This window comes from Oryx dammah, unplaced genomic scaffold (genome assembly GCF_014754425.2).
Source record: "Oryx dammah isolate SB20612 unplaced genomic scaffold, SCBI_Odam_1.1 HiC_scaffold_10, whole genome shotgun sequence".
NCBI classification, from domain to species: Eukaryota; Metazoa; Chordata; class Mammalia; order Artiodactyla; family Bovidae; genus Oryx; species Oryx dammah.
Window position 1 is genome coordinate 19,103,287 of NW_024070194.1, and position 24,337 is coordinate 19,127,623.

The 24,337-nt window shown below is 48.9% G+C and overlaps 1 protein-coding gene across 2 annotated transcripts; it reads left to right on the forward strand.

Annotated features, from left to right (window-relative positions):
• The first annotated feature begins 70 nt into the window (after positions 1 to 70).
• Positions 71 to 24,337, forward strand: GGT7 (gamma-glutamyltransferase 7). Of its 2 annotated transcripts, none has more exons than XM_040247478.1 (15): positions 71 to 274; positions 7,434 to 7,669; positions 8,038 to 8,189; positions 9,654 to 9,771; positions 10,636 to 10,703; positions 10,918 to 10,991; positions 11,557 to 11,753; positions 13,922 to 14,009; positions 15,542 to 15,669; positions 15,840 to 15,928; positions 16,631 to 16,780; positions 16,899 to 17,016; positions 17,780 to 17,917; positions 20,037 to 20,136; positions 23,773 to 24,337. In XM_040247478.1, the coding sequence occupies exons 1-15, from the start codon at positions 106 to 108 to the stop codon at positions 23,934 to 23,936; spliced, it is 1,989 nt and encodes a 662-aa protein (XP_040103412.1). In that variant the 5' UTR covers positions 71 to 105; the 3' UTR covers positions 23,937 to 24,337. The 2 variants fall into 2 exon arrangements, with proteins under 2 accessions (XP_040103412.1, XP_040103413.1); XM_040247479.1 differs by having other exon boundaries at positions 72 to 274; positions 20,037 to 20,129; positions 23,773 to 23,835.

Genomic DNA, 24,337 nt, shown 5'->3' on the forward strand with positions numbered 1-24,337 from the left:
CAAGCCCCGCCCTCCTCCTCCCCCGGCCCCCCCACCCCCACCCCCGCCCGGCCCCCGCCGCAGCACTTCCGGCAGGCGCTGCGCTGCTCGGGGGCGCGGGCGAGGATGGCGGCGGAGAACGAGGCCAGTCAGGAGAGCGCCCTGGGCGCCTACTCGCCGGTGGACTACATGAGCATCACCAGCTTCCCGAGGCTGCCGGAGGATGAGCCGGCGCCCGCGGTCCCTCTGAGGGGCCGCAAGGACGAGGATGCCTTCCTGGGAGACCCGGATACCGGTGAGGCCCGCTTGCCCCATCCCTGCCCCCTGGGACGTCTCTGGTCCTCCTTCATCTGCACGGAGCATCACCTCCAGCTCCAGCTCCCTAATTCATTCCCTTCTCCTGGACCTCGCCCTTCTCCTCCCTTGTCTCTGTTAATTTTCTGGTGAGGTTGGGGATGCATCTCTGCCTTGGAGGCTTAGGATGCGACAAGGGAAGGGATGCCGGGGACTGCAGTAGGAGGGGTTGGGGTTACCCCTTGGGAAGAACCAACTAATAAGGAAGGAATGTCGAAGGGGAGTTCCTAAGGAACAGTTGTGATCACCCAGCGGAGAATTTTCTCTAGTCACAGAGAACAGAATAGGAGAAATCAAGTCAGAGACTGCAGCAGGATGGATAGAGGCTAGATCTTGAGAAGAACTTCCCCACAGCCAGGGATTGTGGGAAGGAAAGACCATGAGAAGAAGCTGAATATCTCTTTATGTTCTCAGCTGTCTGTGAATGATGAGTATTGGGAGACAGGGGGATGGACCATGTGACCTCTCAAAGTCCTTGGGGACCAGAGCACCTTCACTGCTCTGTGGCTACCTCACCCTGCCCAGAGCAGTGGATCAGGCCAGAATGTTCGTAAGGTACCCTGCCCCCTAGCAAGCAGGCTCTAGAATTTTACTGTGTTATCTTCAGCACTCTACAGGAACTGCAAGAGGTGGGAATAGGGAGGCAGGAGACAGGACCTGGGGGAGACCTCCTGATGCTCTTTCTCCTGTCCATGTGGCTCAGCTCTGTCCTCCCCTCCATTTTTCATCCTCCACCCCCCACCATCCCTCATTCCCTCAACGTCACTTCCTGGCATTAGAGCATCCTTCTGCTTCACTCTCTCTTCCTCTCAGTGCCTGCTCTTGAGCCCTGTCCCTCACCAGCCTGGCAGATTCTGCTTCTCTGGCCCAGCCCTCTCTAGCCTGGCCCTTCTGTAGCTACTCCTAGGCTGACAACCACCAATTCTTCCCCCGTCCACAACTCTCCAGTCACCTGGCTCTGACTAGCAGCCCCTGTCAACCTGACTCGATTGTAGCCTACATGGAGGGGACTTGAGGGGACCATGGGGAGGCTTATGGCCATCACATGTCAAAGCTGCAGATTAAAACTTCTTTTTTAAAGGGAGTAGCCCCAGAATCAGGAGGAAGCGGGAGAGAAGTGGGAGGATATGTCCTGGTGGATACCAGGACTGAAACCAGGTTCTTTATACAGGAGTCAAGAATACCACTTCTGGTCCCAACACTGCCCCAGCTCACTGTGTGTCTATGGGCACACATACCCTGACCTGGGCCTTAGTTTCTTCTTCCAGCTTAAAACTGGGAATGCCTATCTCCCAATCTAGAGATTGGAAACCCCTGATATATTTTATCCTTCTTTCCTATGAATGTCTTAGGATTTGTCAAAACTGGTGATTATTTATTTGGGTGACTTTTGATTACAAGCCCTATGAGGATGGGATCATGGCTGTCTTGTTCACCATCCTTTATGCACCATCCTGCACAGCGCTAATCTCTCAGCGAGAATTGTTGAAGAAATAAATGAATGGAAAGAGATCTCAAGATGAAAGAACGGCAGGGGAGGGAGTTCTCAAACCTCAGAGAGTTCCTTAAGGAGTTAATACAGGTTCTGCCCACAAGTGTACAAAAATCCCACAAAGACTGTGGTCAGTGGAGTTTCTGGGAACCTGCTCTTTAGGCCAAGTTGTGTGCTAAGGTTCCAAGGACCTTGCCATCTTACCTGTGTAGCCATGTCTTCCGTCACTATTTTCCAAGCCCCAAGGCTCCTCTAAATCAGCGGGACCACCCTACTGGCTAACATGTCCTCCTGTGTTCTCAATCTCCTGGCTCTACTGGGTGGCACTGCCCTATCCTCTTATGCAGGACTTTGGTTGTGCCCAGCTAGTCTCTAGCCTGCTGTTTCCCAGAACCAAGTGTCAGGCACCCCGCAGTAGGCTCTGGGTAATGGAGCTAGATGGTGACCACTCCAAGATGGGGGAGAACTTTCTTTGCTCTTTTCTGAGTTCCAGGCCCACGTGTTCTTCTCTTTCCCAGACATCTGCCTCTAGATGTCCTGCACGTCCTTCACCTTCAGCATGTTCTGTGCTGTTCTCATCATCTCTTCCCCATTAATCTGTTCTCCCCCCAATGTCACTCTCAATTAATGACACTGCCATTCATCCTGTCCCAAAGTAGAAGCCCTGGAGCCACCCTTGGTTCTCTCCCTTCCTCTCATTTCCAGATGGTGATCAGATGCTTTCTGTCCCCCTCCTAAGTATCTTCCAAATTCCATCTCACCATCCCTGGCATCACCACTGTAGACTAAGCTGCCATCCTCTTTGATCTGTATTACCCATAGGCTTCTAGCTATTCTTCCTGCCTCGTTCCTTCTTCCCCGCCCCTCCCAACTCAATCCCCGTTTCTGATCATGTCACTCCCTATTTCAAAAATCTTTAACGATTCTCCCCTCAAGGGAATAAGCAAGCCAGGTATGATCCTAGTCTCCTGCTAAGCTCTCTCTCCTGAGTTCTAGCAAATAAACCATTTTAGGGTTTGTTTCTTATGTGCTGTGCTGTGCTAAGTCACTTCAGTCATGTCCAGCTCTTTTTGACCCTAGGGACTGTAACTTGCCAGGCTCCTCTGTCCATGGGATTCTCCAGGCAAGAATACTAGAGTGGGTTGCCATTCCTTTCTCCAGAGGATCTTCCCAACCCAGGGGTTGCGTCTTACACCTTCTGCATTGGCAGGCAGGTTCTTTACCACCAGCGCCACCTGGGAAGCCCCTCGTCTCTCATAAACTCAGCTAAAACTGAGAATGTTACTGGGTAGCATAACTGAAAAGTTCAGGATATAGGGCTTCAGGCATAGCTGCAATGAAGTACTTGAAAAAGAATTGGCTTTTCTCCATCTTTTGCTTTGCCTTCATTATTGTGGGCTCATCTTCAGAAAGCCTCTCATCTTGTGGGGGTTAGAAACCCCCAGCAGTAACAGGCTTACATCTTATCATCTTAGCAACCTAGTCAGAAAGAAAGTCTTTGTCTTTCCTAGTATTCTAGCAAGCAACCAAACAACAACAACAACAACAACCCCAGAGTCTAAGTATCATTGGTGCTGTTGCTGGTCACTTGCATCTGAACCAATCACTGTACTGAGGTCCCTGTTCTGATTGGCTAGACCTAGGTTATATACTTACTCTGGTCAGGAGGAGGGAATGAGGAATGAGAGAGGGGAACTGGTGTTCTCTGAATGAAAATTGAATGAGGACTGGTGTCTAAGCAAATAAAAATTAGATGCCTACTAAGACAACTGCCTTTGATAGCTCCTGCTGTTGTCCCACAAATTCAGAATAGCCAAAAGTTAAACTCATTTTTCTTCTTCTGAAAGACTTGTTTCTTCTGGTCCCAAACTAGCCTTTTCCCAGTGTCTTGCTGTTGTCCTTACACATCAATAAAATCAATGGTATTTTCTCCCCACCACTTAACACAGTTCAGTCAGTTCAGTTCAGCTCAGTCGTGTCCGACTCTTTGCGACCCCATGAATCGCAGCACGCCAGGCCTCCCCGTCCATCACCAACTCCCAGAGTTCACTCAGACTCATGTCCATCGAGTCAGTGATGCCATCCAGCCATGTCATCCTCGGTTGTCCGCTTCTTCTCCTGCCCCCGATCCCTCCCAGCATCAGAGTCTTTTCCAATGAGTCAACTCTTCGCATGAGGTGGCCAAAGTACTGGAGTTTCAGCTTTAGCATCATTCCTTCCAAAGAAATCCCAGGGTTGATCTCCTTCAGAATCGACTGGTTGGATCTCCTTGCAGTCCAAGGGACTCTCAAGAGTCTTCTCCACACCATAGTTCAAAAGCATCAATTCTTCGGCGCTCAGCCTTCTTCACAGTCCAACTCTCACATCCATTCATGACCACAGGAAAAACCATAGCCTTGACTAGACGGACCTTAGTCGGCAAAGTAATGTCTCTGCTTTTGAATATGCTATCTAGGTTGGTCATAACTTTTCTTCCAAGGAGTAAGCGTCTTTTAATTTCATAGCTGCAGTCACCATCTACAGTGATTTTGGAGCCCCCCAAAATAAAGTCTGACACTGTTTCCACTGTTTCTCCATCTATTTCCCATGGAGTTGGTACCCAGTAAATATTTTTATTGAATAAATGGAAAATGATATTCACTTATATATTTATATTATATGTTCATATGTAATATACATTATATTGTATATTTATATTGCATATTCATATATTATATATTTATATTATATATTCATAATAAATGATTGGTAGAATAAGAAGACTTGAATATATCTAATTGTGATGGGGCCATAGAACCTTTTATCTTCTGGCTCCTCATATCTGATTGGAAAAACAGATTTAAGGACAAGTTCCTGGAAATATAAACTTGAATTAGTATATAAGGTTCATTTTTGAGGGTAGAACTGGCTCCTGATGCTATGTGGAGCAATGGAAAAGACGTTTTCAATTTATGGGGACTCTTGATTCTGCTATCTGTTTATTTTTTATTCTAGGCAGGCAGTATCACCTTCTTCAGCCCCAGTTTACTTTTCTGTATAATGGAGAAAGTGGACTCTCAGAAGTTATGGGAGTGGAGGGAATGTATATAAAGTTCCTAGTATAGTTAGCATCAATAAATCTAAGTTCTAAACCCTCTCCTTCATTTGAAACCTCTAGGAGACAAGGAGAGTTCTGGGTCCACAGTGGGAATTTAACATGTTTGTTGAGTGAATTCCAGTTTTATTTACAGACTGTTGTTGGTGCTGAGGGTTGGAAGCAAACATAATCAACTGAGTTGTTGCTGTTTAGTCACCAAGTTGTGTTGGACTCTCTGTGACTCCATGGACTGTAGCCCGAAAGGCTCCTCTGTCCTTGGGATTTTCCAGGCAAGAATACTGGAGTGGGTTGCCATTTCCTTCTCCAGGAGATCTTCTGGACCTAGAAGGGACTGAACCTGCATCTCTTGCATCTCCTGCATTGGTAGATGGATTCTTTACCACTGTGCCACCTGGGAAGCCTGCAAATACACACACACACATTCTTTTCCATCATGGTTTATCACCGAATATTGAATATAGTTCTCTGTGCCATTACCTCTTCCAGTGGACCAGGATTTGTCAGAACTCTCCACTATGACCCCTCCTTCTTGGGTTGTCATGCATGCCATGGCTCACAGCTTCATTGAGTTATGCAAGTCCCCTCACTGTGACAAGACTGTGATCCATGAAGGGAATGTTGATACTGAAAGAAGTGAAAGCGTTAGTCGTTCAGTCATGTCCAACTCTTTGCCCCCCATGGATTGTAGCCTGCCAGGCTCCTCTGTCCATGGGGTTCCCCAGGTGGGAATACTGGAGTGGGTTGCCATTTCCTTCTCCAGGGGATCTTTCCTGACCCAGGGATCAAACCCAGGTCTCCTGCATTGCAGTCACATTCTTTACCATCTGAGCCACCAGGGAAACCCCTATTAGTTATTCCCAAAAAGTGAAAAGGAGGAAACACTTCCAACTCATTCCGTAAGTTCACCATTACCCTGATACCAAATCCAGACAAAGAAGTCCAAAAAATAAGAAAGCCACAGACCAATGTCCTTTATAAACATACGTGTAAAAATCATCAAGAAAATACTAGCAAACCAAATCCACCTATATATAAAAAGGATTAAATATTGACAAGGTAGAGATTATCCTAGGATATTCCTTTAACATCTCGAAATCAGTATAATATACCATATTAGAATGAAGAGCCAAAGCATATGATCATATTAATAAACATAGAAGAAAACTTTTGACAGAATCCAATATTCTATTTTAATCAAAATACTAAACACAACAGGAATGGACTGGAACTTCCTCAGTATGATAAAGGATCTGTGAAAAACTCCAAAGCTAATCTAATACTTGATAGTGAAAAGCTTAATGATTTCTTCCAAAGATCAAAAACAAGACAAGAATATCTTCTCTCAGCACTTCTGTTGAACACTGTAGAATAGATTCTAGACAGGGAAATATGTCAAGGGAAAGAAATACAGGGCATCTATATTGGAAAAGAAGAGATAAAACTCTCTATTCCCAGATATCAGGATCTAGTATATGTGAAATGCTAAGAAATTAATAAACTATTAGAACTAATAAATGAGCTCAGCCTAGTTGTAAGATAGAAATTCAAAGTGTTGTATTTCTGTATGCTAGGAATTGGAGAAGTCAATGGCAACCCACTCCAGTACTCTTGCCTGGAAAATCCCATGGATGGAGGAGCCTGGTAGGCTGCAGTCCATGGGGTTGCGAAGAGTCGGACACCACTGAGCATCTTCACTTTCACTTTTCACTTTCATGCATTGGAGAAGGAAATGGCAACCCACTCCACGGTTCTTGCCTGGAGAATCCCAGGGACGGGGGAGCCTGGTGGGCTGCCGTCTATGGGGTCGCACAGAGTCGGACACGACTGAAGCGACTTAGCAGTAGCAGCAGCAGCAGTGCTATACAGTAGGACCATGTCATCCTTCTTTTTCTTCAGAGTACCTGCCACAACTTGTAATGATATACTACTTTGTTTACTTGTTTATTATCTTCTTTCCACTGGTCTTCAAAACCCATAAGGGCAGAAACTGTCTGTTCCATTCCCCTAGCATCTAGCATGGGACCGGACAAACAGCAGACCCACCATATTTGTTGAACAAATGGATGGATGGATGGATGGATCAGGGAAACAAGGTTGGAAGCCAGAGCCTGTCCACTAGGTTTATGGAGCTGCCTGGTGGCCTAGAAGGCTGGGCCCCAGCTAGGGCAGGATCTGGTTTCCAGGGAGAGCCCAACCCCCGCCTCTCCAGGAAGTGTTCTCAGTGCTGGGTCCTGGGTCCCAGGCAATTTGGTCTAGGGACGGGAGGGAATCCAGCCACCCTGCTGCCCAGTTGGGGGGTCCCAGTCTTTTTCAATCTGGGACCACTCCCCACCCCCACTCCGCCCTCCCTGGGGTGCCTTGGAGAGACGCTGAAAGGGGGGCAGTGCTGTCTGGTGGCATCTGTTTGACCTGGGCGGAGAGAGGGGAGGGGGACGCAGAATAACCCCGCCTAGAGAGCGGGTAGGGCCAAGTGAGAGGAGCCCAGACAGACCCCCGGCCCGCCGCCCGCAGACCCGGACTCCTTCCTGAAGTCGGCGCGGCTGCAGCGGCTGCCTTCGTCGTCGTCGGAGATGGGCAGCCAGGACGGGTCGCCGCTGCGAGAGACGCGCAAAGATCCGTTCTCCGCGGCGGCTTCCGAGTGCTCCTGCCGCCAGGATGGGCTCACGGTGATCGTCACGGCCTGTCTCACCTTTGCCACCGGGGTCACTGTGGCGCTTATTATGCAGATCTACTTCGGGGACCCCCAGGTGAGGGGTGGGGGGTGGGATCGGAGAGGGAGCGGAGAGAACCAGGAGAGGAGGGGTGAGGAAGCGCTGGAGGAGACTGTGGGAACCGAGGACGGGCTTGAGTGATGGAAGGGGGTCAGCACATAGAAAGGGGAGAGGGCGGTGACTTGGGGGAAGGACGGTCTCAAGGGAGGTGCTCCCGGGCGTGAGGGGGACAGAGCTCACAGAAGGGAACGGATCGGGTCGGGGGCAGACTCGTAGGCAAAGTCTTGGGGATAAAAGGGCAGGCCTCCCGTCCCCAGCCTCTGTTGGAGGTCCTGGGGTTAGTGGAGGTGCCTTAGGAGGTAAGGGGTCTCCTACGGTCCCACCTAGTTCCTTGTCCCTTCTAGATCTTTCACCAGGGAGCTGTGGTGACTGATGCCGCCCGCTGCACATCGCTGGGCATCGAGGTGCTCAGTAAACAGGGATCCTCCGTGGACGCGGCTGTCGCAGCGGCACTTTGTTTGGGGATCGTGGCTCCGCACAGTTCTGGTCTGGGCGGGTAAGACGCTCCCAGCTGTGAGGGTTGGGGTGCCCCAGGGCTACTTCTATCTCTTGGTCTATCATCCTCATGTGGGAGATCTAGTTTGAGCAGAGGGGAGACGGCCCCAACTCCTTACGTTTGCTCTTTCTACACCCAGTCTTACCCCCTTGTCTTTTCATGGAGTCAGAGGAGGTGTTTTTCTTTAACTGGGAAAATGACTTCATAAAGCTATAAACTGAGGTATACATCTGGGAGTATGTTGTCATTAATTAAGACTGTGATACTTAAACTTTTTGGATTTACAAATCCTTAAAACAAATCCCTGTGAATCTGATGAAAGCAATGAATCCTCTATCCTCCAAAAATAAATCCCCTGCCCCCATGGGTTCATGCATGTTCATTCACTTCAGTTCCACTCTTTGCGACTCTATGGACTATAGCCCTCCAGGCTCCTCTCTCTCCATGGGGATTCTCCAGACAAGAATACTGGAGTGGGTTGCTATGCCCTCCTCCAGTGATCTTCCTGAGCCAGGGATGGAACCCATGTCTCTTAATCTCCTGCATTGGCAGGTGGGTTCTTTACCACTAGTGCCACCTGGGAACCCCCTACCCCAGGGTAAAACCTCCTAAAACAGAAATGATAAACTGGCTACCCACGGCCACCCCCAGCACACAGCCTGGTTTGGTTTGCACCCTTAAATTTTTAAAATTTTGTTTGCTAATATTAAAAAATTGAGAATTTTTCATAAAAATCTAGATCTCTAATATTTCTTGGACAGTCAGGAGACCTGATAACACTGGGCCTACATTCTCATGTGGCTGCAATTATCTGGAGTTGAATAGAAGCTGCTTCCCATGATGGGGCTTGTACTGTCCACTTGGCCATAGTTCCTACCACTCCCTTTTGTTTATCTGTCCTGCTTTCTCTATTACATGAGTCGGCTGCAAACCAGTTATCTCAGATGTAACCCCCATCTCAGATGGAAACAAACCATAGACCAGGGACAGGCTGACCAAGTCCATATCTTGGCTCCTGCAAGACACGCCCTCCAGGCCCTAACTTTTGTGTATGGTCTGTGCTTACATAATTCAGTCCTGGGAGAGGGAGCAAGGCCATACCACAGAGGCAGGTGCAGGAAGCTGGCAGGGGTCCAGCTTGGTAGGGGAGGGGGTGAGTGGGGGAGGGGGAGTAGACTGTCCTGCTCTCCCAGTCTCTGGGTTTTTCTTAATCAGGGATTAAAGTCTCCAGTAACAGGCTGGAAGAGGTCCATGGATTCTGAGTTCCCAAACCCCTTGATTTCACTCCCCATCTTGGGCAGGTAGCTCAGGCTCTGAACCCCTGCTGGAGAGGGAGCTCAGACCCCTGGCTCCAGATGACACACAGACTACAGCCATCACCATGGGGAGGTTGAGGAATGGCAGGTTAATGGTTCAGAGGAGTGGCATCTTATCATCACCCTCCCTCTTCTGTGTCTATCCTAGAGGGGGAGTGATGCTGGTACATGACATCCGACGAAATAAGAGCCGCCTAATTGATTTCCGGGAGTCTGCACCTGGGGCTCTCAGGGAAGAGGCCCTGCAGAGATCCTGGGAGACCAAGGTGGGGACCCTGGTGAGAAGAGGGGGGCGTGTCTCCCTTTACTGCCCTTCTGCTAACCTCAGCATTACTTTGCTGAATATTTACTATGGAGACAAGGAAAAGAGTTAAGTAGGATGATCTCAGGCCATGAGGGAGATAGGCAGCCCCCCAAAATAAAATAACGCACCAAAAAATCAGTGATTGATAACAGGCAGTAAATAACACCTGACTTCTCTGGCGACCTTGCCTATCTGGCACATAAGAAAGAAGAAAGGCCACTGGGTAGTCAGAGATGTCACAAAATAGCTGCATTATCACTCACACTTCTCATTCTGAGGCTGTTGTCGGTGACTTTCCCAGTCCCTGACATACTGGAAGATTATAGAGGAACTGCTGGAAGCAAACCCACTATCTACTGAATCCAAAGAAGGAAATAGAATAACTCGGAAAAATAGATATTTAGTGCAGTAGCAAAAGCCCAACTCACCCCTTAATTATCACAGTTCAGAGTAATGGTGGTGTGATAATGAAAAGGTTAAATGAAGGTCCCTTGTCCACTGTTCTAAAGGACAAGAATAGGTATAATCCAATATAGACAGGTTTCTATCTATATTGTTGTCTCGGCCCTTAAAAGAGTTTGCTTAATTTATATATCTCTGGGTTATAATAGAGAAAGGAAGCCTTTCTGCATTTACTGATAGGAAATCAGGGAGATGGGAGGAATGCATGCTGGGGACAGCTTGTCCCTCCTCTGGGATACTTGGCCTGTGTCTCTCCCCTGTGCCAGCCCCCCATCCCTGGCTTGGGGCTCTGCGGAGTTCAGCCCAGCACCCCCCCTTCCAGTGACCTGGTCTCCTCTCTCCCTCACCTGCCCGCCTTGCCCAGCCCGGGCTCTTGGTGGGGGTTCCTGGAATGGTGAAGGGGCTACACGAAGCTCACCAGCTCTATGGCAGGTAAGGATTCTCCCCCTGGGGACCAGGGACCCCTGCCTGCACTCCTCCTTGGGTGGCCTTCTCCTACCTTCCTGGATTCTCGCCTTCCCAACTTCCCCCTCCTAATATCCCCTTCGGTTGCCAGGACTCTCCTTCCCAGGAACCCCCCTCCCCCCCAGGACCCCTCTTCCTTCCCCCAGGACCTCCTCCACCCCCTGCTCTCCGGCTCCCCCAGGCTGCCATGGTCCCAAGTCCTGGCCTTTGCAGCAGCTGTGGCCCAAGATGGCTTCAACGTGACCCATGATCTAGGTCAGTGGGGCCTGAGGGTGGAGGGAAATGCATGAGGTTGATGGAGAGGGGAGAGGAAACCTCTGTGATTTGGGTCCGAAGCCAGGAAGTGCCTCTCTTCCCATTGGCTCCTCAGACTCACCTACCCACCCCACTGGTAGCTTTATTGTGTGTGTGTGTGTGTGTGTGTGTGTGTGTGTGTGCAGTTGCTTCAGTACTGTCGGACTCTTTGCAGCCCCATGGACTGAAGCCCACCAGTCTCCTCTGTCCATGGGATTCTCCAGGCAAGATTACTGGAGTGGGTTGCCATTCCCTTCTCCAGGGGATCTTCCTGACCCAGGGATCCAACCCGTGCCTTTTGCCTGTCCTGCATTGGCAGGCAGATTCCTTACCACTGGGCAACATCTCTGAGAGGGAGTCTCAAATCAGGGGATCTGGGAGGGGTTCATATACAACCCACCTCCTCGGTAACAGGCTCCTGGAGGGGCCTGAGGTCTTATGGGCCGACCTCTCAGCCCTCATCCACCCTACCTGTCGCGCGTATAGTCCCTACGCCCCCAGCCTAGCCGCGCATCCCTGCCTGCAGCCCAAGCCCTGGCCGAACAGCCACCACCCAATGCGTCTGACCGCTTCCGTGATACGTTCCTGCCGATGGGCCACCCACCACTACCTGGCTCTTTGCTGCGACGGCCTGACCTGGCGGCCGTTCTGGAGGTGCTTGGCACCTACGGCCCCGCCGCCTTCTACGCAGGTGGCAACCTCACGCTGGAGATGGTGGCGGAGGTAAGTACCTGTAGCACATCCCCAGCCCCTGCCCTGCCTCGGAGGACCCTACTTTAGGGAAGTCCTCTTCCCCCTTGTTTCCCGCTTTCTTTCTACATGTGTTTACTGGGAATTCCATGCATTTGAAATTCTAGAATAGACACAACTAACTAACTTCAGAATCAGATCAGTGGTTTGGGGATCAGAGGAGTTGACTGGGACGAGGCGCAAGGAACCTCCTAAGGTGATGAGAATATTTATTTTGTCTTGATTGAGAGGGGTATCTTTGAGCTCCCCAGTGTTGGGACCAACTTGTACAGTGGGCTGTCCTGGCCCTCCCAGGCTTAGTAGGGACCCAGGATCAGCCTCAGCTTCCCTGAGCCCACAGTCCCACCCTGCTCCCTGGGTTTTCTAGGGAGAGACACAGTCGTCACTGGTGACTCTCAGGATTAGGGAAGATTGACACAAGGGCTTACCAACCTACTCCAAAGAGTCTTAGTCTGAGGCAGTAATGGGTTCTGGACTATTGTTGATAGTTCAAAACCACCAATGGAAAATTATGTTTGAGATAAGGATTCACGGACCAACTGAGTGATTTTCTCATTTGTGCATTGGGGGTGGGAATTAAACAGGCCCGTCATTCATTCTACATTCGTGGAGCACCTGTTCTGTACCAGCCTCAGTGCTGGGCACTGGTGTTATGGATGTGGTGATAGACACCCATCTCAAATGGATTTCCCTCGAAAGCCCAGCAGAGTACTGGCTTTAGATCTCCTGGGTCCAGGGGCTCCATCCATACTTGGTCAGTCTCTCTCTTTTTCTGTCTCACAACTCTGTTTTCCTCTATTTGAAGTCACTCTCTGTCAGATCCTTTCCACACCTGCTCTTCACCAGCCATCCTTTCAGCAAGCCATCCCAGAGAAAGAGCCTTCTCACTCCAGTACTTCTAGCAAAGCCTCAAGGCTAGGTCTCATTGGCCCATTATGGGTCTATTCCCAAACCAACCACAGTGGCATGGAAAAGAAATGCCCTGATTAGCCAGACCTGGGTTGCATATCTTCTGGTGGTGGAGAAAGGAATGAACAAAATTCTAACAAAAGACCATCAGAGCTTTCCCACAGTTGAGTTTATTAACTTACCAGACGAAGCCAAGATATTCAATGTGTAGGTCACTGAGGGTAGTTTAGAAGCCAGAGGTTTCAAGTTCTAAAAAAGTACTGAAAAAAAAAAAAAAAAAGGAGGGGATTCCTAGTGGTTATGGTAATTTAGGATTAAAAAATAGAATGTTGGATAGAATGAACCCATATGTTTGTACAAGATTGGATCATCGGTCAGTGGAGTGCTCAGTTATGTCCAGTAAGGGCTGTTACTACCAGGGTCATCCATAGTTCATGATTTTGGAGTGACTTTAGTTGATTGTAGTGAAATACAATGGCACCCCACTCCAGTACTCTTGCCTGGAAAATCCCATGGATGGAGGAGCCTGGTGGGCTGCAGTCCATGGGGTCACTGAGGGTTGGACACAACTGAGCGACTTTACTTTCACTTTTCACTTTCATGCATTGGAGAAGGCAGTGGCAACCCACTCCAGTGTTCTTGCTTGGGGAATCCCAGGGATGGGGAAGCCTGGTGGGCTGCCGTCTATGGGGTTGCACAGAGTCGGACATGACTGAAGTGACTTAGCAGCAGTAGCAGCAGCAGCAGTGAAATACAGAATTCAGTTTTGATAGCTCCTAGGCAAGTGCTGCCGTAAGTGGAAAATCTTTCTTCTACATAGGCAGGGGGCAGTATGTGCAAAGACATAGAGTCATGAGTCCAGCACCTGCAGGTCACTCTGGTTGCTGTACAGAGCTCATTGGGGAGCAGCAGGATGTGAAGTGGGAGAGGTAGGCAGGGGCCAGGTCACAGAGGGCCTTGGATGCCAGGATAAGGAGGTTATTCATAGATCATATCTAGCACAACACCTGGCACACACTGGGTGCTTATCGTTAGTGCTTTTTCCCTTTCCTTTTTCCTCGCTTAGCCACAGCTGATGGGGTTCCCTAAAGCTCATGATGGGAATTGCAGAAGGCACAAAAATTGTAAACATTTCATCTCTGTGTGATCCAAACATATACCTTAAGCTAAATTGCATGCTCCCAGTGTGGTATGTGACTCACGGTGGTGGGGGGTCATTCTCTCCTCTCCAGGCTCAGCATGCGGGGGGCGTCATAACTGAGGAGGACTTCAGCAACTACAGTGCCCTCTTGGAGAAGCCTGTGTGTGGCGTGTACAGAGGTGACCTCTCCCTCAGCTCCCAGGGTCCCCACTGAGGAGAAGCCTCCCAGTCCATGGCCACATCCTTTTGGCCTAGTGGTTCCTCCCCATTTCACAAGAGAGAAACTGAGGCAATGAGCTGCCTAAGCAGCCAACCATTGAAACAAGCCATAGCCAGCCTACCTTCTGAAGTAGTCATGGGGTCAGTTACCCCAAATATTTAGGAGATGGAGAGGGAGGTCTGGTCAAAGGCTGAAGCCTAGGGTTTGGGGTTCTGGCCATGGGTTTTCTTGATTTGGGTTCTGTGTTGTCTCAGCTCCCTCCCCAGTCCCTCTGTCACTGCCTGTACTTCCTAAGATGAGTCCTTAAGACCAGTATCCATCTTAGCTTCATGTTAGAACAAACTCTTCAAGACAGTCAGAGGCCTTCCTCCTCATTGTATTAAAAGGAAACTGAGGCCCTGGAGAGGAAAGGAACTGAAGCTACCAAACTCAAAACCAATGAGGAACCCAAAAAGTCAAGCTTATGACATGGGTGAACTCCATGTTTGTTGAACCCAAAGTGGTGGGCTTCTGGGTTCCTCAGAAGGCCCTCAGGCCTTCTCTTCTCAGGAGGCCCAGATCACCTCAAGCTCCAGCAGAGGCTGCTTCTGTGTTCAGGTTTCCAGGCCTCAATCTCTTAGGCCTGACTCCTCTGCCAGAAGGGGTGGAATATTGAGCAATGGATGAGCGTAGCCTTGGAGCCAGAAGACCTGGTTTTGGGTACCAGCTGTGCCATTCACCTTAAACAAGCCACTTCCCTCTTTGAGCCTTGTTTCTTTCCTTAAAAGGGAGATAATAATAGCACCTGCCTCTCAGGATACCAAGAGGAGTTGATGAGATGATGTTGGAAGTTGCCCTGAACAGAGTGGGCACTGAATGTGTCCTATTTGATTTCCATTTGCCCTCCCCAGACTAAGTTCTCTTGGAAATGCCAGTACCTTGAGTACTCTGGGCTCTCCTTACCTCTTATAACCTTGGACCAGCTGCCTCATTTACAGTTTCCTCACCTGTACAATGGGGATGATAACAGTACCCATTATGAGGATTAAATGAGTTAATTAGTGTTATTTGTCAGGTATTATTATTCCTTTGATATCCAAACATCTAATAACAGGGACCTCAAATTGGAAGAGAAATTTGCTATTTCCAAGAAGTTTCAAGAGTGGGACCAGCAGGGCCCCTGAGGGAGGAGCTGAAAGGAGACATATGGTAGACCAGAAGTCTGGACATCTGAATACCTGTCTCTGCTCTGCCAATGGACTGCAGTGTGACTCTGGGCAATTCACTGTTTTCCTGAGCCTTAGTTTCCTCTTAAGTAAGAGGAAACAAAAGACAAACATTCTGGCCCGGCCCTTGACTCACCATGTGAACTTGGGTGCACCCCTTTGCCTCTCAATGTAGTTTCCCTATCTGATAAGGAGGTTCAGTGCAGTGGTCTCAAGTCTGTGTGATGGTGAGATGTGGAGATGCCTTGACCCCTCCCCTGCCATCGGTCATTTCCTGTCCTTTCAGGCCACCTGGTTCTCAGTCCCCGACCCCCACACACAGGCCCTGCCCTCATCAGTGCTCTCAACATCCTCGAGGGGTTCAATCTCACCAGCCTGGTATCCCGGGAGCAGGCTCTTCACTGGGTGGCAGAGGTAAGGCTGACCCCTTCGCTCCACCTGGGTCTGGAGACCCAAGAGTGGAGGGATGGGGTGCTGGCATAACGCCTGACTAAATCACCTCCAAGTTTCCTCACACAGGAAGATCCTGGTGTGGGTGCTGGGAGGGGCTTGGCAGCCTCTTCACACCCCTGCTCTGTTTACAGACCCTGAAGATTGCATTAGCTCTGGCCAGCAGACTGGGAGATCCCATCTACGATTCTACCATCACTGAGAGCATGGATGACATGCTCAGGTGGGCCCCCAGGAGCAGGACCCTGAGTACTGCAGAGGTGGCGGCAGGTGTGGGGAGAGAATCGGGTGAAGCAGCTGGTGGAGCAGTAAGGCCCACAGTCCCAAGTAAATGTCAGCTCAACCCCAGCTCACAGTGTGACACTAGATGCCTCCCTGTGTGCCTCAGTTTCCCCATTGGCACAACAAGGTGGTCTACTTCATACAGCTCTCAAATGCTTTTGATCCCAGTGAGTGAAGGTCGCTCAGTCATGTCTGACTCTTTGCAACCCCCTGGACTGTAGCTTGCCAGGCTCCTCTATCCATGGGATTCTCCAAGCAAGAATACTGAAATGGGTTACCATGCCCTCCTCCAGGGGATCTTCCTGACCCAGGGATTGAACCCGCATCTCATATATCTCTTGCATTGGCAGGCAGGTTCTTTACCACTAGCGCCACCTAGGAAAAAGGAGCTTTTCTTCTTTTTTCCAGAAAAACACTGAATAACATCTAAATAAATTCATTCAATTCAATAACTATTTCCTATTTATTTGCAATATGCCAGGAATAAGTGAACTTCTGTTCTCACTAACAGTTCAGTAGTGGGGCAGGGGCTGGAGGAAGCAGGTATTAATCAAATAATTGCACAAAGAGACTCTACTAAGTGTGGTAGGTGGGGGTAAAGAGCACCCAGTGTGTGTTCATCTCCTACTTCTTATCTTTTCAGCAAAGTGGAGGCTGCCTACTTCCGGGGCCAGATCAATGACTCCCAGACAGCCCCTGTCCCACTCCTGCCCATCTATGAGCTCAATGGGGCTCCCACAGCTGCCCAGGTGTTGATCATGGGCCCTGACGACTTCATTGTGGCCATGGTCAGGTATGGCGGCTCAGATCAGAACCTGGCACAAAGGATCATTGGGACCAGGAAGGAGGTGGGTGTTGGGTAGGAGTAAGGGCAGGCTCAGGGCTCACCTGGCCCTGACCTTGGTCCCCAGCTCCCTGAACCGACCCTTTGGCAGCGGCCTCATCACCCCCTCGGGGATCCTGCTCAACAGCCAGATGCTGGACTTCTCTTGGCCCAACAGGACTGCTAACCACCCTGCACCCAGCCTGGTAAGGCTTCACTTCCCTTCTCTCCTGGGGACCCTGAGATCTAGGTAGAAGGTGCAGTGGCATGACTGCCCCTCCCTCCCCACTTCTAAAAGATTATATTATCAAGAAAAACAGCTAAACAAGGTATCCACTTTCTCCCCAGCCCAAGTCCAGGGCTTAGAGCCTGGTGGATCCCAAGAAACCTCATCCCATTCTGCCATCATCTCACTGTGTGACCCGAGGAAGATCTTGTCCCCTCTCTGGGCCTCAGTTTCCTCACCTACTGTACAGTGAGGCTATTGGCCACCTTGGGTGGCCAATGCTTTGGGTACTTTGCAGAATTAGCAGTCTATGACTGTGTGATGCTGAGCACTGCTGGGGTGCTGAAGAGGGACCCAAAGAGAAAAGAGATATGAATTATTGTCTGTTGTGAGAGCAGTGTTCTTAGCATCCTGCAGGCTGGGTCCCAGCAGGATAAAGACAGAGATGCCCAGGGTGGGGATGAATCTATTCCTTCTCACGGTCCTCTTTCTGGGCTTGTCCCTTTCCCGCCACCCGTGGTAGCCCCCTAGCAGCCCCATAGTTCAGGGGATCCATTATCTACCTTGGTTATCCAAGGACCCTGCCCATTTCACAGACAGCAAACTATGGCCTGGGAATGGGCTGTCCCCATGAAAACTGGGGCTGTGGAAGGTTCAGGAGAGGGAGAGATGTTGGAAGAGTGGTGGAGTAAGCCTTTCCTGTCTTGTTCCACCTCTTATTCCCCTGTGATCTCTGACAACAGGAGAACTCGGTGCAGCCAGGGAAGCGGCCACTGTCTTTTCTGCTGCCCACTGTGGTCCGGCCAGCAGAAGGACTCTGTGGAACCTACCTTGCCCTGGGGGCCAATGGAGCTGCCCGGGGCCTCAGCGGCCTGACCCAGGTGAGGTTCCCCCAGGTAGGCCTTTCATGGCCAGGAGTCAAGCTGTGACCTGGGCTGTGGATGCCCCTCATGTCTCTGACTTGTCCTCATCTCTTGTTTATTTATTTTGGGGGGCTTCCCCAGTGGCTCAGCAGCAAAGAATCCACCTGCAATGCAGGAGATGCAGGTTCTATCCTTGGGTTGAAAAGATCCCCTGGAGGAGGGAATGGCTATTCACTTCAGTATTCTTGCCGCAAGAATCCCATGGACAGAAGGGCCTGGCAGGCTACAGTCTATGGGGTCGCAAAGAGTTGGACACAATTGAAGCAGCTAAGCACATTTATTTTTGGCTGTGCTCGGTCCTTGCTGCTGTGTGCAGGATTTCCTTAGTTGCAGCAAGCAGGGGCCACTCTTCCCTGTGGTGTGTGGGCCTCTCACTTCAGTGGCCTCCCTTGCTGCGGAGCACGGGCTCTAGGCATTGGTTTCAGTAGTTGCAGCTCTCCAGCTGCAAAGCATGTGCTCAGTACCTGTGGCGCACTGCCTTAGTGGCATGCGGAATCTCCTTGACCAGGAATCAAACCAGTGTCCCTTTGCCTTGGCAGATTGATTCTCAACCACTGGACCCACCAGGAAAGTCCCTGTACTCATCTCTTAACTCACGCAGCAAACATGGGCTGAGGCTGCTTTGTGGCAGTCCCCTCCTGAGCGCTGGGGACATGAACTACATCATTCTTAGTAAAAATGGAGCCCTGAAGCTCCATGTCATCCCAGGTTTCAGGGAAATCCCAGGGTCAGTAGAACTGAGAGGTCAGAGAGCATCTGGGCTGCCTGGGTTCTGTCAATGTCAAGTCCCACTGTGCCCCTAGTCATTATCTGAATAACAAGCAGCCCTGTTCAGGGTCTGATTTTGAAAGGGAGGGCCTGCTCCCTTCTAAAACATCTCACTACAGTTCCATGAAGGTCTTGAGCATCTGTTTTATGTGCCAGATCTGTACTTTGGCAGATGATGAGTTAATAAACCTGGGCTTTGGAATCAGACCCCTGTGGGCCCCAGCCTAAGTGCTGCTAATTTCCAACTGTGTGGTGTTGGGGAATTCACTTAACCTCTCTGAATCTCAGTCTCCTCATCTGTAAAATGGAGATAATAACCAATAGCTAACATTCATGGAGCTTTTAGCAAGTGACAGGCAGTGTTATATGTGTTAACCTTATAACCTTCTCAACTTTGGGAGAAATCCTTACTTCTGTTTCATAAATGAGGAAACTGAGACCCAGAGAAGTTCAGTTCAATTTAGTAAGAATGGGCAAGCAAGTAGGGGAAGAAGGTGGGATGAATTAAGAAGGTAGTACTGATATATAGATATGTGTGTGTGTATACATATATATGGTGTTCAAATGTGGCAAAAGTCATGAAGGTACTGGATAAATTCTGAAGTTTGGGAAACCATGTCTCTAGTTCCACTGGCCTCTTGCCTGCTCTCTGAACCATTTTTTTCTGTCTTTGCCCATATATATGTATACACACACACACACTACTCTGTGTAAAACACTGGGAGGGCTCAGCTTGGTGATCTGGGATGACCTAGAGGGGTGGGATGGGGGTAAGGAGGCTCAAGAGGGACAGGATATATATATACTTACAGCTGATTCACGTTGTTGTACAGCAGAAACTAACACAACATTGTAAAGCAATCATCCTCCAATCTAAATTAAAAAAAAAAAAGGATGGGCAGGCAATTTGATTGCAGAGCCTACTCACACTTCCAACCCCAAAGCTGTAAGTATCTGCACGTAGTGTACCCTAGACCACTCCCATCTACTAGCCCTCTCCTGGCCAAGAAGAAGGGAGGAGAGCCGCAGCTTGTATTAAAGGAGCCTGGGCACTACTGGTGCCTCTTCCCTAGTTCTTTCCAAACTCTGGAGTGAATCCCTTTTCTTCTCTGGCCCTTGGTTTCCCCTCTGTGTAATGGAGACGGTTGTCATAGGCCTGCCTGTCTTCTGGGGCTGTTCAGAAACTCAGATGACACCCCTGGTGTAAATGTTTCAAATACTAAGGAGTCTAGACCAGGGGTGAGGACTGTGGAGGCCTGAACCTACACCTCTGGGACAGCCCTGACTTCTGCCCCTTGACTGCCTGCAGGTACTGCTGAATGTCCTGACCTTGAACCGAAACCTGAGTGACAGCCTGGCCCGTGGTCGCCTGCACCCAGACCTGCAGACCAACCTCCTGCAGGTGGACAGTGAGTGAAGAGCAAAGGTCCCCATGGGGTGGGCACAGAGCAGGGTAGAGAAAGGGGCTCCTCCCAAGAGCGCCCCTTCCTCGACCGGCACCAGCTCCCTGCCAGTGAAAGTCAGGTTTCTTTCAACCAACTCCTATCAGAACAGTGAAAGGTCTGGGAATTGAAATCTACCCTGCTGTTTCCTGTCTGTGGCCTTGCAAAATGTAGGTCTCCACTCTGAGCCTTAGTTTTCTCATTTGTAAAATAAGATATAGTTGTTCATTTTGCAAACTGTTCATTCAACAGTTGTACTGAATACCTACTGTGTGCCAGGTATTATCCTAGGTGCTGGGGACACTGCATTTACAGGCTTACAGGAAAATAAGGAAACATAAAAAAGTGAAATAAATTCTCCACAGAGCATTAAAGCAGGATGATATATATGAGTGACTCCATGACTGTGGAAGCTTTCTCTTTGGTGACGTTTAAGCTGAGATCTGAAGAGTGGGAAAGAGGCTACCAGGAGAAGAACTGTGGCAGGAATGTAGGCCAAGGGAACAAATGCAAAGAACTCACTGCAGGATTGGACTTGGTGGTTTAGGAGTAGAAAGGAAACCAGGGTGATTGAGGGTAAGATAAGATCAGAGAAGCAGGCAGGGGCCAGATCAAAGACTTTACAGATTATGGTGAGGAGACAGACTTTCCTCTAAGAAGGATGGGTGCTTAATTTTGGACCCCACTTAATTTCATAACTGGGGAAGATTGTGTACCTTTGAGAAGTTTTTATTAGAACAATGTATTATGCTAGTCCAAAAGGGATACAGAATTGAATGAGACATGGTTCTTGCTTGTTCAATCTCCCCATTTTACAGATTTAAAAAAAACTGATGCTCACAGAGGTTATTAATTAGTCAAAGGTAAACCAATAAATGGCAGAACCGATATCAGATACATGCCAAAGACAGTTTTTTACTCCATGGCTCTTGATATCTCCTGGACTGAGTAGTTACACCCTGTAGTTGGCCAATGTCCCTTTGATCCCAGCTGATGGGTAATGAGGTCAATTCCTTGAAAATGAATATTGCTCAACTACTATTTTCAGGTCTCTATCGAGACCAGATAGAGTTACTATCTGGTTACTAAGTTACTGTGGGGGTGAGGGGTGCTTATCGCAGCCCTCCCTGGAAGGACCCACAAGTCTAAGGATATGGAGAGTGGAGGCTTGGTGAAGGGAAAGTTCACGCTCTTGAGGGCTCTGGAAGGCTTTATGGAAGAAGTAACCACTAGCGGGGCCTTGATGTATGAGCTGAAATTTGGCATGTGGAGGTAAAGAACATTCTGGACCAGGGGGAGGGGGTACACCTTGGGCAAAGACAGAAAAAAATGGTTCAGAGAGCAGGCAAGAGGCCAGTGGAACTAGAGACATGGTTTCCCAAACTTCAGAATTGATCCAGTACCTTCATGACTTTTGCCACATTTGAACACCATTTAAAGCATTATTTACATAATGTGTGTCTACAAATGGACTTCCCTTTTCACCTAAGTGTATTTTAAAAGTTAATCTTATAACCACAAATGGAAAAATGGCATCATTTGCCACAAACAGATGGTAAACAGCTATAAAAATAATCAAATTTTTTAGGTTTTAGTTAGATGTTTTTGCCCACAGATGGTTCTGAGGTCTGCTCTTTCTTAAAGAAAAAGATTAGAAATGTTAGAGACTAGACCGGGATGTAGTCCTATTATCGAAAGGACTAAAGGTGAACCCCAAAAGGAATACGTTTCCAACTTGGTGATGTAATGTTATTTAATGTGTGTCTTTATTTCAAGAAGTACCCCCAAATCATCCCATTTGGGGAAATAAGAAGATCAGATTTTTGTTGAGCAGTGGGAGGTGTAGATACATGGCATACCATGAAGGTTCATGTTAAGGAGTATGGACTTTATCTAGTTGAGCAGGAGGCAAATATGACTTGATTTGTTTTATGTAGGGAAGGTGGATTGAAAGGAAGAGAACTTAAGTCAGAGAAACACAAGAAAGTGGCTGAGATAATGGTCCACGTAAGAGATGATGAAGACCTGAACTTATGCAGGAGAATGAGATTGATTTCTTCATTTATCCATTAAATTTTAAACATTTAGTGTCCTCACTCTGTCCCAGGCAATGGGGATCAATAGTGAGCAAGACAGCATTCTTGCCTTCAAAAGCTTGTTTTCTAGTGAATACATAAACAAGTTGCAGGTGGCAGTAAGTACTTTGAAAGAAAATAAAGCAAGGTAAAGATGACAGGGGCTGCTGTTTTAGATAGTGGTCAGGAAAGTTCTCGAAAACTAAAATGAAGTATGAGAGCCAGTTCTGGATTATTTAGTAGGGGAGCATTGTAGGCAGAGAGAATAGCAGATGCAAAGGCCCTGAAGTAGGAGCATGTTTGACTTACTTGAGGGATGGCAAGGAGGCCAGCTTTCCTGGTAGCTCAGACAGTAAAGAATCTGCCTGAACTGCTGGGGACCCAGGTTCAATCTCCGGGTCAAGAAGATCCCCTGGAGAAGGGACTAGCTACCCACTCCAGTATTCTTGCCTAGAGAATTCCATGGACCGATGAGCCTAGCAGGCTATAGTCCTTGGGGTTGCAAAGAGTTGGACACGACTGAGTGACTAACACTTATTTACTTAAGGAGGCTAGAGCAGAGTTAAGCAAGGAAGATAGTAAAAGGAAGTGAGAAGAGGAGTTTAAAGAGATGCGAGTTTCCTGATAATGTGGGCCTTAGAGACTTAGGTGAGGATTTTGGATTTCATTCTAAGAATCATCAAAATTGTTGGAAGGTTTTGAGCAAGGGAAGTGACGTGGTCTGACTAATGGCTGCTATGTGAATAGGCTGTAGGGAAGCAGGACTGGAAGTACAAAGACCAGTTAGTGGACTGTTTGGTAATGCTGGCAAGTAATGATGGCAGCTTGGCCTAGACAGATAGAATGAGACCCCCAAAGCCAAGCCCTTTTTCCAATATTAAGAATGACGACACATTATTGATCACTTACTATATTCAAGGCTCTGAGTTTTGTGCTTTGTGTGTAATATCTGCTTTAGTCCCTGTAACAACTTTATGTGGTAAGTTCTCAGATAATACCCATTTTGTACATGAGGAAACTGAGGCTCAGAGAGGTAACACAATTTGCCAAGGTAACACAGCTCGTTAGAGCCAGTGCTCTAAACCAGTGGTCCCTAACCTTTTTGGCACCAGGGATCAGTTTCGTAGAAGACAATATTCCCACGGACTAGAGTAGCTGGGAGATGATTTGGGGATGATTCGAGCACATTACATTTACTCTGCACTTTATATCTAAAGCTTCCCTGAGAGCTCAGCTGGTAAAGAATTCACCTGCAAAGCAGGAGACCTGGGTTCACTCCCTGGGTTGAGAAGATCCCCTGGAGAAGGGAAAGGCTACCCACTCCAGTATTTTGGCCTGGAGAATTCCATGGACTGTATAGTTCATGGGATTGCAAAGAGTTGGACACGACTGAGCGACTTTCACTTTCACTTTATTTCTAATCTAATGCCACTGCTGATCTGACAACGAGGTGCCAGTCCATGGCCTGGAGGTTGGGGACCCCTGCTCTAAACTCTCTGAATGTGTGTATGTTGGGGAATTCACACAGGTGAGTTCACAGAGGAAGAGATTGAGTTCCTGGAAGCCAGGGGTCACCACGTGGAGAAAGTAGATGTCTTATCCTGGGTCCATGGCAGCCGGAGAACCAATAACTTCATCATCGGTGTGAAGGACCCTCGGAGCCCAGATGCAGCCGGAGCTACCATCCTGTAGAGCAGCGGGGTGAGGCGGGAGTCTCTGCTCCCTGCCTTTGCATGTTCCTAGAGTCCCTCCTTCTCCCAGGTTTGGTCTCAGAGGGACCCCAGGGATGCCCCAGATCAGGGGCCAGAGGGGATGCTTAGCAAACCCTATCCCTGAGTAACAGGAAAATTCTCCATCTGGAGGCCTGTGGTGGTGGCAGTTGTGGTGTCAGTGTCCACAGGACCTTGAGGAGTCAGACTGTCTGTCTGTCTCCTTTCCCTCAGCCATGCAGGCCCTGAGCTTAGGGATGTGCTTGCAAACCCTTTTCAAGAGTCCTCACCACCCCAACATTGCCAGTTGGGCCTGACCTGGCCTTGTCTTCCAGCTCCTTTCTCCTGTCCCCAGCCTCATTTCTTAAATGACTAGGATTTTTT

Coding starts and splice junctions, on each gene's coding strand:
- GGT7 (XM_040247478.1), top strand. CDS start 106: ATGGCGGCGGAGAACGAGGCCAGTCAGGAGAGCGCCCTGGGCGCCTAC. Junction 10,992..11,556: donor CAACGTGACCCATGATCTAG/GTCAGTGGGGCC, acceptor CCCTGCCTGCAG/CCCAAGCCCTGGCCGAACAG. Junction 11,754..13,921: donor CGCTGGAGATGGTGGCGGAG/GTAAGTACCTGT, acceptor TCTCCTCTCCAG/GCTCAGCATGCGGGGGGCGT.